The 19,555-nt window shown below is 38.9% G+C and overlaps 1 protein-coding gene across 2 annotated transcripts in view; it reads left to right on the top strand.

Annotated features, from left to right (window-relative positions):
* FAM114A1 (family with sequence similarity 114 member A1) overlaps positions 1-16,902 on the top strand; it is a 55,290-nt gene extending 38,388 nt beyond the window's left edge. Inside the window, exons 9-15 of one of the 2 annotated variants that reach the window (XM_034772120.1) lie at positions 3,299-3,381; positions 5,067-5,228; positions 6,613-6,752; positions 7,977-8,049; positions 10,863-10,916; positions 14,202-14,590; positions 14,833-16,902. In XM_034772120.1, coding sequence (XP_034628011.1) covers positions 3,299-3,381; positions 5,067-5,228; positions 6,613-6,752; positions 7,977-8,049; positions 10,863-10,916; positions 14,202-14,303 — 614 coding nt within the window. In that variant the 3' untranslated portion in view covers positions 14,304-14,590; positions 14,833-16,902. Of the gene's footprint in view, positions 1-3,295; positions 3,382-5,066; positions 5,229-6,612; positions 6,753-7,976; positions 8,050-10,862; positions 10,917-14,201; positions 14,591-14,832 lie in introns of both variants that reach the window. The other variant, XM_034772119.1, reaches the window with a different exon arrangement.
* The last annotated feature ends 2,653 nt before the right edge of the window (positions 16,903-19,555 follow it).

The raw sequence follows: 19,555 nt of genomic DNA, 5'->3' as shown, positions 1-19,555 counted from the left end.
ACCTCTCTCCATTGTGAAAACTGACCATTTATTTCTATACATTATTTTTTAGCTTTTAATCAATTACTGATCCATGAGAGGATCTTCCCTCTCTTATTCCATGACTGCTTAGTGTGCTTAAGAGCCTTTGATGAGGGACCTGGTCAAAGGCTTTGTGAAAGTCACTGTATTGATTGGATCACCCTTGTCCACATGTTTGTTGACACTCTCAAAGAATTGTAATAGATTGGTGAGATGTTATTTCCTTTTACGAAAGCTGTGTTGACTCCTCCACAAGATATTGTTTTTATGTGTCTGATAATTCTATTTTTTACTATACTAGTTTCAACCAATTTGATTGATGCTGAAGTGAGGCTTACCGGCCTGTAAAAGCCAGGGTCACCATTGGAGCCTTTTATAAAATCAGCATTATGTTAAATATCCTCCAGTCATCTGGTACAGAGCCTGATTTAAGCGATAGATTACATACCATAGTTAGTAATTCTGAAATTTCATATTTGAGTCCCTTCAAAAATTCTTGGGTGAATACCACCTTGTCCTGGTGATTTATTTCTGCTTAATTTATCAGTTTGTTCCAAAACCTCCTCTACTGACACCTCAGTCAGAGACAGTTCCTGAGATTTGTCACCTAAAAAGAGTGGCTTAGATGTGGGGATCTCCTCCACATTCTCTGCAGTGAAGATCGATGCAAAGAATTTATTTAGCTTCTCCATGACAGCCTTGTCTTCCTTGAGTGCTCTTTTAGCAACTCACTCGCTTAGTAGCACAACTGATTATTTGGCAGGATTCCTGCTTCTGATGTACTTAAAAAAAATTTTGCTGTTGTTTTTCTGTCTTTAGCTAGTTGCGCCTCAAAGTCTGTCTTGCCCTGTCTAATTATGCTTTTACACTTGACTTGCCAGAGTTTGTGCTCCTTTCTATTTTCCTCACTAAGATTTGATTTCCAATTTTTTAAGGATGCCTTTTCACCTCTAACCACTTTTTTACTCTGCTGTTTACCATTGGGGAATTTTTTTGGCTCATACTTTTTTTTTTTTTTTTGGCATATACATTTTGTTTGAGCCTAAACTAGTCTCATTGTTGACCTGGTGGGATCACCTCTAAGCGAGACAGGATAGTTCAGTCTCCAGGTCAGTTAAAGAGTTGGTGTTACCAATTATTCATATTTACTTGTATGGCACCGAGATGTGTGTGTTTCTTTACACGTAAAGAGATGGGTTCCTGCCTCAAAAAGATTATAATATCAGGTTCTGCCAGCGTTACTCATGCTAAGTAGTACCTTATTTTGTAAATCATCCTATCAAAATCAGTTAAACTAATTGCAGAGTATGGTACGGTACTTCTGAATGGGAGGGGTGGGGGGGAGAATCACCCTGCGCAGAGGGTTAGCATAGCACTGCTTTAGTCCCATTAAACCCTATTTTGAGGATTTAGAGTAAGGATGGAAAATGTATCCCTAACTAGTAAATGAATAGATAAAAATGGGGATGAAACAAATCTTGATGTGCTTATCTGTAGCATTGTCAGGGCAAGAAAGCTATTTCTAACAGAACTATGTTTAGTCATATTTCCCCAGAAAGGTGCTAATGTGGATTCCAGACACACAGTAGAACCAACCAAACTAAGATACTTTAGGAGATTACATAGATAAAATGGTAGAACTGCATGGCAGAAATTGTCATCTTGGAAAGCATTATCTGTGAAGTCAAAGATAAACTAAAAGATAGTAAAATATATGCATCTTGGAAGCCCCACAGAAACAACACAATAGGCCCTGGGGAAACAATGATTGTAGGTTGAGCTGTCACAGGCAGACAAAAGGAATCTGTATGACCAAGATGGAGCTCAAGCACAGAGAATCTGTGGTTTACTCACAAACATTCTACAATGAGAGAAAGTCCTGCCCCTTAGACCAGTGGGTCTCAAACTTTTTGTTTTTTTGTGGACCACTTGAAAATTGCTGACGGTCTCGGCGGACTACTTAATAATCCTTCCAAATGTTGTTTGTACCGTTAGCTAACTATTGTAAAGCGCTTTGGATAAAAGAGCTATATAAAAAAAACCTTAATAATAATTAACATTTTTTTGTTCTACAAATAAAAGCACACAACTCATATTTTAATATCAGTAGTCTTACCTTTCTAATGCAGTGGATGTGCCCTCTCTCCCCCGCCGCAGCATCCCCCAAGCTGGGGCTGGTAGGGAGTGGGTCTCTCTCCCCTGCCGGGGCAGCCCCCAAGCTGAGGCTGAAAAGGAGGGCCATCTCTCCCTGGCAGCCCTGGAGCTGGAGAAAGTCACCTCTTTCTCTGGCCACTGCAGCCCTGCATGTCCCAAATTCCCCCCACCCCTTCTTCTCACCCCACTGCCCCCTCCTACCTACCCCTAGTCCCCCCCCAGGCCGCCACCTCACCTTATATGTGCGTCTTCTCCAGGGTCCAGGCACCTAATTAGTGGAGCCATGCCTGCGCAACTCCACTAATTAGGGAGGTGGCCCTTCATTCTTTCGTGTGTGGCCTCCCAGGCACACACTGTAGAGGGAACTATCCGTGGGCCACCTGAATGGAGCTCGTGTACCACTGGTGGTCCCCGGATCACAGTTTGAGAACCTCTGCCATAGACTAAACCACAAAAATGAAAGTCTTGCTTAACTGGAGTTCAAATTTAAAGTAAAAAGGAAATTACCCTCTTTAGCTGTAGTCCCCACAGAGTGAAAGAAATTATTTTGAGGTAGTTTTGTGAACTATGTTATAAAGGAGGTCAGACTAGATGATCACAGTGATCCCTTCTGTCCTTGGAACCTATGAATATGCAGGAAACACCCTTTACCTTATATTCTCTGGTTATGCTGCTGTGTTATGTATATATATATTCTCATTTGAGAAAAGGGGCTTATCTGTTGGGGGTTCTTCCCTGGTGATTCTGCTGACCCATTGCAATTCTGGGGAGGTAAGCCATGACCTGTAACTTATACAGAATCATAGAAATGAAGGGCTGGAAGGGACTTCAAGAGGTCATCTAGACCATTCTCCTATGCTGAGGCAGAACCAATATACTTAGACCATCCCTTACAGGTGATTGTCTAACCTGTTCTTAAAAATACACATCTAATTCTTGCCTCTGCCGCCTCCCTTTTTCCTTTGATGGAACAAAGAGTGGAGACGTTCACATTTTGTTAGTCTAACCAATGCTGGTTCTCTAGTGCTAGAAATATGTGGGGATCTGATCTTCGATTTGATTTTTGACTGCTACGACAAAAACAACATGCTCACAGAAATAATCTTATTTCCTTTTGCAGCAGACATGGAAGAAGAGTTTGTTAGCATGCTTACTGAGCTGCTGTTTGAATTGCACGTTGCTGCCACTCCTGACAAACTTAATAAGGTTGGTGCAAGTTACAGAACCAGCCACCACTCCCTACTATAAAGAAGAACTAGTGGGCGCTGCTCTGAAATTCAATGTAGAGTAGTACACCTCTACCCCGATATAACGCTGTCCTCGAGAGCCAAAAAATCTTACGTGTTATAGGTGAAACCGCATTATATCAAACTTGCTTTGATCTGCCGGAGCGCGCAGCCCCGCCCCCCGCCCCCCAGAGCGCTGCTTTACCACGTTATATCCGAATTCATGTTGTATAGGGTCGTGTTATATCAGAGTAGAGATTTATCTAAGGTGGCAGATCAGACCACAAATGGTGGATGGCACAGAGATGTTAAATAGAGAGAGCTGTGGTAGAAGAGATTAGGTGAGTCAGACCAGAACCAGGCCAGGCTAGCTAGCTACTCTCTCACTGACAACCCAGAATGATAGGCCACACAAAGAAATCTCAAAGTGGGGAAAGCTTTAGTAGATAGAATAGGGATCTTTACTTGAGGGTTTGGTTTAGACTATTATGACCCGTCTACACAGACCGCAGCAAGTCTACAGACTTGGGGGAGCGGGGCTCGTGCTAGCACTGTCAAAATAGCTGTGTAGAGAGCGCTTTGAAGTTGCAGCTTGGGCTCTGAAGCCCATCCCCCTCCGAAGGCTTCAGTGCCTGAACTCCAGCCTGGGATGCAACTTCAGAGCACTGGCTACCCTACTATTTTGAAAGCACTAGCATGAGTACCAGTAGCCTGAGTCCGTCGACCCAGGCTGGAAGGCTCACTCCCATGGCCTGGGTAGACGTATCCTTAGATATGTCTACACCAAAGTTAAAAACTCAGGGCTGGCCCATGCCAGCTAACTTGGGCTTGGGCTAAGGTGCTGTTTAATTGCAGTGTAGACATTCAGGCTCAGGCTGCACCTCAAGCTCTGAGACCCTCCCACTTCACAGGATCCTAGAACCCAGGCCCCAGCCAAACATTGCAATTAAAAAGCACCTTAGCCCGAGTCAACTGGCATGGGCCAGCCCTGAGTTTTTAAACTGTGGTGTAGACGTATCCTTACTGAACAGCGACACAATTCAGCGTCAGAATTAAATTTAGCATTAGTCATGTTCATTTTTCTGGGGGAGTACTCCAAACATTCTAATCTTGAAACAAAATGTTATCACTTCTAATTAGACTTGGCATTTTTTAAAAAAAAAGTGATACATGCCACATTAGTTAGCTGGAAAGACATCGCTGATGCTGTTTCTGCTTATCGGCTTGGTACTAAGCAGTACAAAATCCAGTTGCTTTCTTTCTAATTTCGTTTCTAAATTTGGACTTGCTTTAGCTTATTCAAAGAATTTGCTTATTTTTTTTCTTTCTTTATAAAAATTCTGCTTCACTTTTCCACTCAGATCTTAGTTTCCTTTTTCTTTTATTTCTTAGATACATCCTGAGGTTTTGGTAACCTGAGTCTTAATGATAGCTCTATATGCAGATTAAGGGCAGTATAATATAGTTCAGTATATGGCCGGGGTGAGCAATGCTTCAGTGGACAGAAAGATTTTCTCCTATGTACATGCCTGATGTAAATAAGAATTTTGAGAGGAACAGTAAAACTAGGTAAAGAAAAATGTATTGTTAACTTGTGTTTCAGCAACATTATTTGATCTTCCACTCTTGAATAATAGGAGGTTTTTTGTGGGGTTTGTTTGATAGGCTAGGAAAAAAGCTCATGACTGGCTAGAAGAAACCAACTTCTCCACATCACTAGACTTGGAAGAGAAGCCAGAGGAAAACAAAGAGGATGAACAAAAGACTGAACAAGGAGGAGGAGATGGTGGTGATAAAACAGAAGAAAAGAAAAACAAAACCGTGGAGGTAAAATAGTCCTAGAAGGAGAAATTTCATAAACAAAATCATAATATCTTTGGCTGGATTCTCTAAGCAACCAGCATTTGTGCTTCATCCTTATGGGTGGTACTGTTGTTGTTTTTAATATCTCCAGGGGGAGAAGTTATTTAGCTTTATAAAGTATCAGAGGGGTAGCCATGTAGTCTGAATCTGTAAAAAGCAACAGAGAGTCCTGTGGCACCTTTAAGACCTTTAAGTCTTAAAGGTGCCACAGGACCCTCTGTTGCTTTTTATAGCTTTATAAAGGAACTTAAAAGAGATGGTAATCAATAGCTATGAGCCTAATTCTGCAAATTGTACTTATATAAGTATTTTTCACTATTAGATTATTCTCATGAGTAAATAATCAACAGGATCAGACCCTCTGCCAATAGTAACTTTTTAAACTTTAAAAAAATTAAAAGCCTCAAATACACCTTTTACACAAAAGATTAAATTCAGGGAGACGGGAAAATCCTATGGTGTTTTGTCTGTAGCAATGTACCATATTTAAAGTCATGTCTCAACATTTGGTAGTGGCTCTTTCTTCAGATGCCAATAAATGAAAAAAAAATATGATCAACTTATATTTAAATTCATGGATAAACAGATTGGCAAAGTAGCAATATTATTTACTATTCAAACCAAAAAGTTACGATTTTTTTACGAAAGGTTTTCCTTAAGACTAAATATACCCACTAGTGCTATTGCCTTCTGTGGGTATAGTTAACTGTGGTTGAATTTCTTAATTTAAGTTATGACAGTGTTAAACTGTGCTGTTTTTTAATGAGCTCTAATAAAAAAAATCCATTATGTTCCCTTTAAAAAAATTCATACACTTTAAAATGTAAGAAACTGAGTTGTACTGTGTATATTATAGATTATGTTATTGCAGATTTTCAGATACTGCTAAACCACTGAGAGTTGAGATTAGAAAGAGTCTATGTATAGTCACTTTGTTGCTAGCAAAATGAATTTTTTATCAGGAATATAATTCATTTTCACTATGGAAATGTGCTTTGGGGATGGCATGATCCTCTCAACTCCCTATGAAATCAGTGTAAATTCCATGAGTGTTAAGGGCTCAATTTCAGCATCTATCGGGACCAGAACCAAAAACTCCACCATAGAAATTCCTAGGGCTCGGACTTGCTTCCATTGAAATGAATGGCAGTTTTGCTTTTTTACTTCTCGGAGATAAGCAAGCATGAGGTCCTTATACTGCCATCCCCTTTTCCTCAAGGATGGGTAACAGCTGATATTCCTTGGCTTTGTATGCACTGATATCTCCCAGTTTGTACTCTGCCCCAGTTTACAAAGCCTCTTCTTCAATCTATAGAAATTATGTTACTGTTTCTTTGTTTCATTTAAGGAAGTCTACATGCTATCTATTGAAAGCCTTGCCGAGATAACAGCTCGTTGTATCGAACAGCTTCATAAAGTAGCAGAGTTAATTCTTCATGGGCAAGAAGTGGAAAAGACAGCCCAGGACCAAGCAAAAGTTATGACAAAGTGAATATAATTTTTTTTATTTCTTATTTTTGTCATTACTATGCGCTTGCTTAACATTCGCAAGTTTTATTGAGTCCAGAGCTTTTGCAGACACCATAACACACCATGGATCAACAAACAGGACTGACTTTAGAGTTTCTGCCACTCTATTTTCAAAAGCAATCAAATCACAGACTGCCTGTGATTTGTTGACATGCATATCAGATATATTTTTACAAAAAACAGATGCACAAGTTGATGACTTTTTGTTGCTATATTAGAGCTGAAATGTGCACACTCATTTTAGGTGCACTTTTTACCATCACTACCAAAGATAGTATACCAACATGCGCAGAATTTGCTTTTGTACTCCACAATAGGGTCTTATCATTTGTACTCTGCCAAAAGGACACAAAAATCTATTTCTAAGCAATTATGCCATATTCATCACCAACTCATTGCCAACCCACAGGTGTGGGCACCTAACTTCAAGAATCCCAGGTTCAAAACTGGGACCTAAGGATCCAATTCAAAACCCACTGAAGACCGTACAAAAACTCCCACTGACTTTAGTGGTTTTTGGATTAACTCCTAAACACATGACCCCCACAAGGTGGTGAACATTCTGATCCTGATCTAGCAAACTACTTATGCACATACTTAATTTTGAGCATGTGAATAATCCCATTAAAGTCAGTGGGGGCACTTTTATTTAAAATTCAGTACTTAAATTGTCTGCTGGATTAGAGCCAGAATGTTCTGCTCCTTGCAGGATTGAGCCCCAACTGAGGTACAGTTATACAACAAGTCAGTGACAGAGCTGGGACTAGATCCAGATCTCCTCATTCACAACCCTGTGTTTTAACCACTAGACAATGCTTCTTCTATTAATACAATCCACTGCTTTGGAGAGAAAAAAAACCTCATTACATTCTTTCTAGCTGGGAGCAGGAGTATTTATTTCCAGTGGTATTTTTAGTCATTGGGTTGGTATAACTTTAAGTAAAGCAATAATTAGACTAAAAGTCTAGTACTTTTACAAAAAAAAACAAAACCGTGCCATATCAAAAGAGACCAATGTTTGATCTACTCTGGTATCCTGTCTCCAGCTGTAACCAGTGCTGGATTTTTCAACTCCAAAGCATAAAGCCTCCATCATGATCAAGATTGTCAGCAGAACTTTGACTTCTGAGATGAAGCAGGAGTATATTTTTAACGTTTGTCTCTTTTCTTTTTTATAACCAGTTTAACAAGTGCCATGTGCAATGAAGTGTTGTCTTTATCTAAGAAGTTTTCTGATTCTTTAACTGCCACCGGGGTAAGATATGAGAGTATTTCCTTTTTATTGTTTGTTTAATTTTATAAACATAACCTCTTTAAGAGAGATTCTCATCCCCTGTGAAAACTGGCTTTATGTGCAAGACTAGAAATAGGGAGAGCTGCAGTCCGCTCCAACCCCAGCCAGATCCAGAACACAGAGCACCCTTTCAGCAGATCCACCACTGTTGCTAGATCCTGTGATATGCCCTGCCTTCCCTACGCTGGTTTTGTAGCAACTGGATCCACAGAGTTCCTGGACCTACTAGGTATCCCTCTGCCATTCCCCCAGCCCACTCCCCTTGAGTGGCCCACACACATCGAAGAACTGCAGCAGCCCCTTACCCAGCCCCTTCTTTTATATGCATCTGTATTAAAAAAAACAAAAACACCCACATACAACATTGGGAGTATTATCACGGGCAGTATGTTCACAGAGGGGCTTCACATCATAAATTATCCCATAGTGACTGATAAATCCCCTCATGTTTGTAGTGAGGAGATTGAAAGGCTAGAGAATCTATTCCTTTTTTTTTTTTCTGTTTAAACAAAATCACACTCTCACTATAGCAAGTTAACCTACAGTACTTAGAAAACAAACTTATATTTACTGCTCTGGCTGGAAACATTTACACTTTGTTCCTGAAAAATGTACAGAGGATATTACTAGTGTAACACAGCTTGTGTGACCTGAAATGGGGAAGGAGTGAAGACCTTTATGGGAGTCAGCGGAGCAGAGGTGATAAACTCCACCACAAAATATTTTTGAACTTACCTGACAATCAAGTGATCAAGTGGCACAATCCAAAGGGAAAAAATTTGCTCTTTAGAAATAGTTTTGTGAAGCCATGTCTGGTAGGGATTATCCAGGGAGCATGAATTCTTATCAAAGACACAGAAGTTTCCCCAGGCCTGTTGGAATTTTAAGAAGAGGCTCCTGCGAGCTACTTCAGGGCATCACTGGATATTTTTTCAAAGTTATTTAAAAACTAACATAATTTATTGGATTGCTTTTATTTTGAATAATTTACATTGCTTCCAGTTATTTCAGATGAATCTGCCTATTTCTGCATTTTCTAAGCATGTTTTAGCATATAAATGTATGCACGCAGAAAAAATTAGCCATGAAATATTAATCAGACCCAACTCAGGATATTCAGAGCTAAGGATTTCACTGCAACTTTATTTCTGTCCCTTGGTGCATAGGCATTCAGGAGGGTTTTACGTTACAGGAACATAGAGTTCAGGCCCAAATTGTTACTGGCATTTGTGCAGGGTATGAGAAGTTGGGCACAAGGAGCTCTCCGACCCCCAGTATGCTCCACACAGGGGACAGCCTCAGGCCCTGTGCTTGGTGCCTCGGAACCACTGCCCCATCCATATGTGCCTTCAGGTTGTGCCAGCGGGGAAAGAGATGATGCTGGCTTCCACCAGCACTAAGGAAAGCAGTAAGCATCATCCAACAGGACTGTACAGGCTGTGTGGATGGGAGCTCAGCAAAAAATGGTGTCGCAGGGAGTCCAGTCCCTCCTTGTGCTCCTTACAGAGACAGTGCATCTTTACACTGCTCCCATCGCAGGATGTACAGAATGAAAATTACATGTATCTAACATGATAATTATAATGTGCATAGAGTTAACCACCAACCAAATTTTCCAAATATTTGGCTAACTCATATACCCAGCTGGATTGATTCTGGACAAAAGGTAATTTTCTGGGAATGCCACAGGCCTCTGCAATAGTTGTGTAGAATGGAAGAGCTCTATCATCAGAATAGCAGCAGTGCTATATAATTCAGGCATATAGTCATTATAATGTAATTGTGGCCTTTTTCCTAAAAGTTAGCAATTATTCAGAACTAGGAAGTATCTCCTTTGTTTATCCCTCTAGATTTTTCTTCCTGCTTGCACTTACCATTGATTCTTACAATCAATAATGTTTAATTGACACTACTTTCTTTATGTTTAAGAGGTTTATTGATAATCAACTAAACAAGGGGATATGGAATAGATTTTCTAGTTCCGGACAATAAAGATACTGTTCTGCTATTTCTCTTTCTACCCTCATTCCCTCCCCCTTTCCCTTCCCCCACTTTCTTTTGTTCTTCCATCTCCCTCCAAACTGCCTCCACTTCTCTCCCTGTTCTTTTAAAGATACTATTTACCTCTTCATAAACACATTTCAGTGCTTAAACTGCTTACAAGGTGTGAGGATATTTGTCCTGTTTCTTTAACTCTGTAACAGAAACCAAGCAGAACGGGGGCCTGCGAAAGTTCAAAGCAGAAGCTCTACAGTGAATTGAAAAAATACTGTTTTATGTGTTCTAATAAAGTTCCCTGTTCAATGTTAGACGAAAGCAATTCTTTCTGCAAGTCTCTGCCATCATTATGTGACAAGGCAAAGTGCACAGAGAAAAGAGGATCTGACCACATCTACCATTTAAAAAAATGCTCTCCACTGGCTAGTCCTAAATTCTTACAGATGGCCTCAAATTCTGTGGCATTTGACATAGCCAAAGAATCAGATAAAACAATGAGCCCATCTTATACACTGTGATACCGTACAAGGCAAATAGAGAAGTATAGACAGATGAATGTTAAATGTTATCAAAAGTAGTATGCTATAGTATTAAAATGATCTTGAACTTGTGTATTTCCTTGAAAACCTTATTTTCATCAAAGAGAATCAAGCTGAGCCAAGGCCTTCTCAAAATTCATACAGCCAAAACTAATCCATTACTAAGCAAGTATATTACTGTTAAATATCTGTGTTTAGCCCTGGCATTACATCTTGTCAATATTTGTCTTTCTACAGAGCAACAAGAAGGCAGAGCTCCTTAACCCAATGGTCAGTAGTGTGATATTAGAGGTAAGCTTTCAATTTTTTCACAGTAGGAAAAATTTTGATAAACTCATTTTGAAATGAAGCATACACATTTATGTCCCTATAAAGAACCATACAAATGTAATGGTAATGGCATTGTAATTCTGTGCCATCTCATAAACAACTCCATTTTGTGTTCAGAAGTCATCCACAAATGCTGGACCAGAGCAGTAATATTAAATTTTGTCAGGATTCCTAAGAACACGGACAGAAGTGAAATGCTTTTCTTACTACGTGTTGTAATGTATTGACTAAGCTGGGTGAACAATTCACAATATGCAATTTATTCAGCAAGTTTAGCCTTTTTTCCTGCTCAGATATTGCCTATGAACAGACTAAGGTTATTAATCTATTCATTATTTGTGATTGTGCACATAAAACATTTGTCAAACAACTAATTTCAGCCTACGGTTAGCTTGAACAGTTTACTGTGATTATTCCTTCCAGGATTGAATATTCACAGTTTGAGCTGCAAGGTTACTCAAGTATAGTAGTGTTGTTCTTCCCTCATTGCTTGAACCTAATCTTCAAACACGACAGTGATTTAAAACAAGTTTTATTTTGTGATTAAATTAATCTTACCCATGATCCCACACACACATAACCACACTAAATTGCACTTGTACAAATATTCACAAGTGCATAAAAATAAGAGCAATCTTGGTCAAACCAAGTGTCTGTTGAAGTCAAAATGTTCATGAATATTTTTTCTCATTCTTCACCCAGTTCTAGTTTTGACCAAGAAAGGTTCAGTAAGTTTTAGAAAGTCCCTGCTTTTTACTCAGTTTTACACTCAGGTTGACTGAGACAGAAGGAGTTCAAAAGATCGTAATATCAACAGACAGTGATTGGCTCATATAGGATTAAAGTTTAATATATCTGTGGCACCCATTCTTTTGCTCTGCCAACTAGCCACATATTCTCTTTAAAACTAAAAATCTATTCAGTACAGAATGCACATTGTTACTATGTAGCTTTAACCTAACACTGGGGACCCATTTACAAAAAAGGAAAAAAGATCTATTATCTGAATAGTCAATTGCAAATAGACTTGTGGTTCTCAAACTTTTGTATTGGTGACCCCTTTCACACAGCAAGCCTCTGAGTGTGACCCCCCTTATGAATTAAAAACTTTCTTTTTTATATTTAACACTATTATAAATGCTGGAGTGAAGCATGGTTTGGGGTGGAGGCTAACAGCTCGCGACTCCCCATGTAATAACCTTGTGCCCCCCGAGGGATCACAACCCCCAGTTTGAGAACCCCTGAAATAGACTATTTTGTATTAAATAAGCAATATATTTAAAAACACTATTGTAAAGATTCCTGGCTTTATAGTAAAGATTCTTTTTATATTTCCTCTTATTGTGGTGTAGAGATTAAAGTTGCTAGTACCTAAGTTGGCACATTTTACTGTACCATAACTCTTGGATAAATTCCTAACAAAGCTTGAACCATGACATTTGGATCTGAAATTGAGGCTCACTCCATACCACAAAGTTTGGGGTATCCAGGTCTTGTATACCCATACGAAGATTTGCCATTAGTCAGCCCAGAATTACAGCATACTAAAGAAATGTGAGCAGCTGTTCTACATTGTATTAGAGATTCAGTATATAATATAATAGTGCATTTATGCTGCAATATATGAATAATTTTAAACTCACTGATTTCAGCCGTGCTACATCCTCATGCAGCAGGTCTGAAATTAGCTCTGTGGGTGGAAAGATTTGATGCTTTTTGTCGAGGAAGTTGATTCTGCTCCTGACCACATGAAGGTATATTCCACCTACATTACATACACAACTCTTTCTAGAAGGTGATGCACAGTCAAATAGGGGACAACATACCTCTGTATATAATGATGCTTGCTTGCTATAAACTTTTTACAAAGAAGAAAAGAGTTATTATCTGAATATGTACTTGAACTTTCCGAAAGCCTTACGTAAGGTCGTTTAGCTCTTAAGCACACTAAGCAGTCATGGGATAAGAGGGAAGGTCCTTTCATGGATTAGTAATTGATTAAAAGGTAGGAAACAAAGCATGGGAATAAATGGTCAGTTTTCACAATGGAGACAGGTAAATAGCAGGGTTCCCCAAGGATGTGTACTGAGACCTCAGTGGTTCAGTATATTCATTAATGATCTGGAAAGGGGAATGAACAGTGTGATGGCAAAATTTGCAGACGATAACTATCTTAATTTTGTAAGTCCAAAGCTGACTGCAAAGAGTTACAAAGGGATCTCACAAAACTATGTGACTTGCCAACAAGATGGCAGATGAAATTCAGTGTTGATAAGTGCAAAGTAATGCACATTGAAAAACAATCCCAAATATAAGTACAAAATGATGGGGTCCAAATGAGCTGTAATCATCGTGGCTAGTTCTCGGAAAACATCCACTCAATGTATAACAGCAGTCACAAAAGCTAACAATGTTAGGAACCATTAGGAAAAGGATAGATGATAAAACAGAAGATATAATCCCACTATATAAATCCATGGTATGCCCACACCTTGAATACTGCATGCAATTCTGGTCACCCCATCTCAAAAGAGATATAAGAATTGGAAAAGGTATAGAGAATGACAACAGAAAGATTAGGAGTATGGAACATCTTCCATAGAAGGAGAGATTAAAAAGACTGGGACTGTTCATCTGAGAAAAGAGACAAGTAAGCGGGGGGGGACTGATAGAGGTCTATAAAATCATGAATGTTATGCAGAAAATGAATAGGAAAGTATTATTCACCCCTTCACATATCACAAGAACTAGGGGTCACTCGATGAAATTAAATAGGCATCGGGTTTAACACAAACACAAGAAAGTACTTCTTCACACAATACATAGTCAAACTGTGGAACTCATTACCAGAGGATGTCGTGAAAGCCAAAAATATAACTGGGTTCAAAAAGGAATTTTATAAGTTCACAGAAGATAAGTCCATCAATGGCTACTAGTCAGGATGGTCAAGGATGCAACCCCATGCTCTGGGTGTCCATAAACCTCCAGCTGCCAGAAGTTGGGACTGTTCATTCACTCCGAAGTATCTGGCACTCGCCCCTGTTGGAGACAGGATAGTAGGCTAGATGGACCATTGGTCTGACTCCATATGGCTGTTCTTGTTGTAATTTCCAGTGTACTTGGATAGAGCTTTTAAAATCTCACATGAATTTGTATCCTGATGTAGCACCAGCCAGACTGAGTATGAATAGAGTCACTGAGATGCATGAAAAATACGTTACTGAATCACATCTTTTCTCTCATTAGGGCTGCAACAGCACTACCTATATTCAGGATGCTTTCCAGCTATTGCTTCCGGTTCTTCAGATTTCACATATCCAGACCAATTGTTTGAAAGCACAAGAGTGACAGTTTCCCAGCAGTTGTCATCACTGTGTGTAAAAGAAACCGCAAACCTAATCTCTTTAATGTATGCAATTTGAAGAGATGGCACAAAAGATGTCTGGCCACAGAGGGGCCTTTTGAGGACACTAAAAGCCATTTTGCACAGGCAGTACTGAAAAATATTTGAGAAAAATCAAATAGAGGTAGTTACTAGAATAGGTAATTTCTTTTCAAGTTAGTGAATATTCTTCACGTCAATTTAAACTGATGAAGTGTTTATTGAAGTTAGTATTGACTTCAATATGAAGCAGGTAATTAATCAGAGGGGTAGCCGTGTTAGTCTGAATCTGTAAAAAGCAACAGAGGGTCCTGTGGCACCTTTGAGACTAACAGAAGTATTGGGAGCATAAGCTTTCGTGGGTAAGAACCTCACTTCTTCAGATGCAAGACTTCTTGCATCTGAAGAAGTGAGGTTCTTACCCACGAAAGCTTATGCTCCCAATACTTCTGTTAGTCTCAAAGGTGCCACAGGACCCTCTGTTGCTTTTTACAGGTAATTAATGTTGACACTTTCAGTTCTAAACAGCGATGTCTGAAGGAAATTTGAAAACAATGTTTTTTAAACATTTTGGTCCAGATGCCCCATTTTAATTCTCAGTTTAAAATGTTTACTTTTGAAAGTTAGTTTCTGTATTTAACCTTCATTAACTCTCAAGTTAACTTAAGCAAATGAACTCTGTTTTGAGCATTCCAATATTATTTTTTCAGTGACAGTCTGATAGTAACCCTTAGCACGCATACAGTGCTTTGGTGTTCAAAGAGCTGTACATTAAACAAATTTCAGCTAATAAAAATTAGGAAAAATACGCATATCAGACATTGTATTGAAGTGAAATTGTCTGAGCCAGTTAGAGCACAGGCAAAACTGTACATGTGCTGACCCATAATTGTATACTTATTGTATTTATGCCAGTCCCTTCACTCTGATTGGCCGAAAGACATTATAGGCCAGAGTAGAGGGATTTACTCTACTCATTAGAGTATGTAATCATACTCTACAACTACACAGTAATTCAGCAAATCCCTTCACTTTGGTTGGCAGTTGCCCTTGGAACTCCCAATCTGTGTGCCCATAACAAACGTATTGCCTCATCTTCTCTTCCTTCTCCCCAATCTATCATTTCACCTAAATCTGGATTTTAAATACAGTTTGTTTGTTTTTAATAAAAGGGATTACTGATAGAGAGGGATTGGAACTAAGTTTTCCAATAAGGGTCAAAGAGGAGGAGAAGGAGTTATGAGAAGATTGAGTTGGGTGAGACAAGGTAGGGAGGTCACAAGTTGAAGCATGTTGTGGGAACATGGAAGAGGAATTCTGTGCACAGAGCCAACCTGAGAGGGTGGAAAGCACATTTCAGTATAACAGTAATTTAAGGGTTCTTGTGTTAAACTTGGTGATATGCATATCTTGGGCTTAATAAATTCACAGTCTTCAGCCTCAGAGTTTATTTTGGCCAGGTTAAAATTATTACTTCATGACAGTAGAAACCTTTAGTTATTTAAGTATCCAGTTCTCCTGAATTGTCCATGTTTATTACATTTTTGTAAGCTACACTGTAATTTTTCATATTGATATAGTGATTAGCTCTTTTAAATATTATAAAATTGTAGCTAACATCTGAATGTATTTAACCGTTGAAGCAATGTGTTCACACATCATAAACATAATCAGAATAGAATACTAGGAAATGTTATAATTGTATTTGTTAGAAATGAGAAGCCATTTATCTGCCTAGGCATGGTAACAGTAAGGAGCCTAAATAAGAGATGACAGAAAGCAGGTCTGTGTCTCTGCCTTACATAATGAGGTCCATATTCTGCTGTCACCTGTGTAGTGACTATGTTTAATATTTCATCATTTAGATGGGAGATATTCATTATGTACTTCTGTGGTATGTTATGCACAATTTCTGTTCTGCCTGTGCAGCTGAACTTGGCAAGCTAAACCTGACATTCATTATTACTTACACCATCTTGAAATAATAGCCCAATATGAAATAAAGAGGGGCACTTGGAAAAATATAGAAAAGATACTGTAAACTGGTAGGCAAACTTACTGTCTGGGAAGGTAGACTAAAGCTCTCAACACTAGCCCGCTTTCCTCAAGGCTTGTTTTATTTCCAAATACTAGTCCCAAAACAGAAGCAAATAAATTTGAAATATTAGGTATTAACCCTTTTTTCCCCAGCATCAACCAATTGGGATGGGAAAGGACACCCTTCCCCTTTGATAGCCCCACCTAGCTACTACAGAGAGACCCACACTAACTTCCTAGAACCTGGGTTTCTCCTTTTTGATCCCCTGCCCCAGAGAGAAGAAGCTTTGTACTTTGTTTTAATATACCAGGTCACATGTTTTCTCCTAGTCATGTGCCCTGCACCTGCAGCTCCCAGTTTTAAAGGGCACAAATCCACAACGGGTGCATTGGGATGTGTGCATGCCTCCAAGGCCTAGTGCCCTACTATGGATACCTCGTTATTTAAAGCAATATTTTTATTTAATCACAGTATTGTCAAACTAGTATATCGTGCATGATTAAAATCCTGTTTTCATTTTAAAGGGAGAGTATCACAAAAAGTCAAGTGCCTTTATTTATCAGTTATTACGTTTTAGATGTTATTGACTTTAAATTAGTCTGACCATTAATTATAATTGAGAAAAGCCTTTCAGTTCAAACCAGACTTATCAGAATTGTGCAGTACGTATGGGTAATTGTGATGTTGCTGCCAAATGAATCATTTCTAAGGAACAGTTATGGCAGTTTCATATTACCCCTATGCAGAGGTTACTCTTTTTGGATTTAAAATTGGGCAAGTGTCTCAGGTTTCCTCTGGCGTTCAGAGCAACATACATATAGTTGAACCTGACAAGGAAACACTGAAGGGGACAGCGAAAATTGGTTGTCTAATAAAAATGTTCTTTTAACTAAAGATTGAACAGAATTGTATGGGAAACCCTAGGGGATACTGTAAGGAGCTGTTGAGGGAAATTATTTGAGACGGGATTTCTTATTTAAGGTGGTCTTTAGAACAGGTTTCACTGTACTACTTAAATTATGCATGTAGTGTATCAGTGCTTTGACCTTAAGTGAAAAGAATTTTTTTAAAAGAAAACAATATATATAATTCCTTGTAAAATCTGCACAAAGAAAATCTCAAACTACTAAACCCTAAATATTTAATTTAAAAAAAAATCTTGTTTATGAAAGTCACTTATACTCATGGACAAACCAGTTTTTCATATTGTAGAACATGATATTTAGTTGTTGAGTAATGATTCACTTTTATGAACACTTTTACTATCCAGAGATGAAGGCTTCAGAATAAACTAGGCTTTTACACGCATTGGATTGAAAAAGTGTGTTGAGCTGGAATGTCTGCACATTTGCAAACCTGCAAATAATCCCAACTATTTCAGGTGACTGCATCTAGCTCAACTTTAGTTTGGTTTCAAACTATTTTACAGGGCATTATTTGTATGTCTGTATCAAAAGTATTTGCATTTTTTTCCAAAATGGAAAAAAGAAAGGTATAATTTATTTATTGCTGCTATTTGCTGTTCAATTATAAATGGCTTTTCTCAGTGACTGACTCCTACACTACAGCATCCACTGCCTAATGCCACTGAACAAAGAACTGCACTTCCACTTTTTTGAAGTCCCTTAGATTATCCACTGATTATCTTTTTCTAAATTGTAAAACATACCTCTTTCTTTTTTACTTGTAATAAATTATTGCAGCCAGCAGCATTTCAGATGTTTTATTAATGATGCCAGTGTCATCAGCAGGTTAGGCTTCATAACAACTTCAATGAGTCTGTAAGGTAGACGAGTCATGTTTGACACATTAGAGAACTTTTACCTTTGTCTGACTCGCAGAAGCACTTTTTATCACATGAACAGTCACCCACTAGTAGTAGTATTTATTCGACATTCTATTTTTAATTCAAAATGACAGCCCTGTCTCTTCTATTGGTCTCAAAGGAATGGAAAGACTGGGAAAGGACTTTTCTGAGATCTTTTTAAAGCCATCTCAGAGCAAGGCTTAAAGTGACACTGTCAACTAATCTGACCTACTTGGAAATTGTTGCAATCTGACTGAAAAGCCCTCTGGACTTTAAACAAGTATAATTCGTTTACTGAAAAATCAAATTCTGCTACTGAGAATATGAGGACTAAAATAACCACTCTTATCATAGGACCTATGCATTTCCATTATTTTGATACCTGACTCAGCATATCAACAATATTGCTGTAACTCATGGTTGTTGATGATTGTGCATAAATGTGGAATCAAAATGAAAATAGTCATAATTTCAGCTGTATTCACAAGCCAGGCAGGAAGAAAAAAAGGACATGATCTGTGGCAAAAGGGAGGATTTTTTTTTTAAGATCTGATGACAGTACCAAAGAGACTTTTTTTAAAGTGCTGAGCATTGCTCAAAGTATTGAAGAGATGACATCTAATTAGTTCCAGCAGGATCTGAGTCACAGCCTTTCTGAAGTAAAACAAAAAATTAAGCATGAGCATGCAGAAGATGAGGCAAAGATCAGAACATGCAAAGAAATAAAACACAAAGGAATGAGGGCAGTTACTTTGAAAGAACTGATCAAACTTGATCTGCAGTGCTCACTTCCCACTATCATTTACCTCCAACCCTTCTCTCCAAAATGCAGACCTGCTAAAAAATCAGCAATAGAGGAGTTTCCCCACTTTGTGTCCCATTACCATCTTTGGAGAAGATTCTGTAATGGAGTTGAGCTCTATTCATTCCAGTTCTTAATTGTTTCCCCCCTACTCCCCCAGAACTTAATGAGACTATTACCTATATACAGGGCCGGCTCCAGCATTTCTGCCGCCCCAAGCAAAAAAAAAAAAGCCGCGATCAGCGGCGGCCATTGGAAAAAAAAGCTGCGATCGGTGGCGGCAGTTCAGCGGCAGGTCCTTCGCTCCTAGAGGGAGTGAGGGACCTGCCGCCCCCGAATTGCCGCAGGTGCCGCCCCTCTCCCTTGGCCACCCCAAGCACCTGCTTGTTAAGCTGGTGCCTGGAGCCAGCCCTGCCTATATAACATCATAGTAAAGTGCATAAACTGTAGAAAACAAAACAAACCACATTACAAGGGCTAATTGTAACTCTATGAATGAAAGCTGCTGCTGTTGAAAAGGGAAAGCATGAGGACACTACGCCCAAGTAAATGACTGGTCTTTCTCTTGTGC

Source organism: Trachemys scripta, chromosome 5 (assembly GCF_013100865.1).
Source record: "Trachemys scripta elegans isolate TJP31775 chromosome 5, CAS_Tse_1.0, whole genome shotgun sequence".
Lineage (NCBI taxonomy): Eukaryota > Metazoa > Chordata > Testudines > Emydidae > Trachemys > Trachemys scripta.
This window is presented reverse-complemented; position numbering and strand designations above follow the sequence as displayed.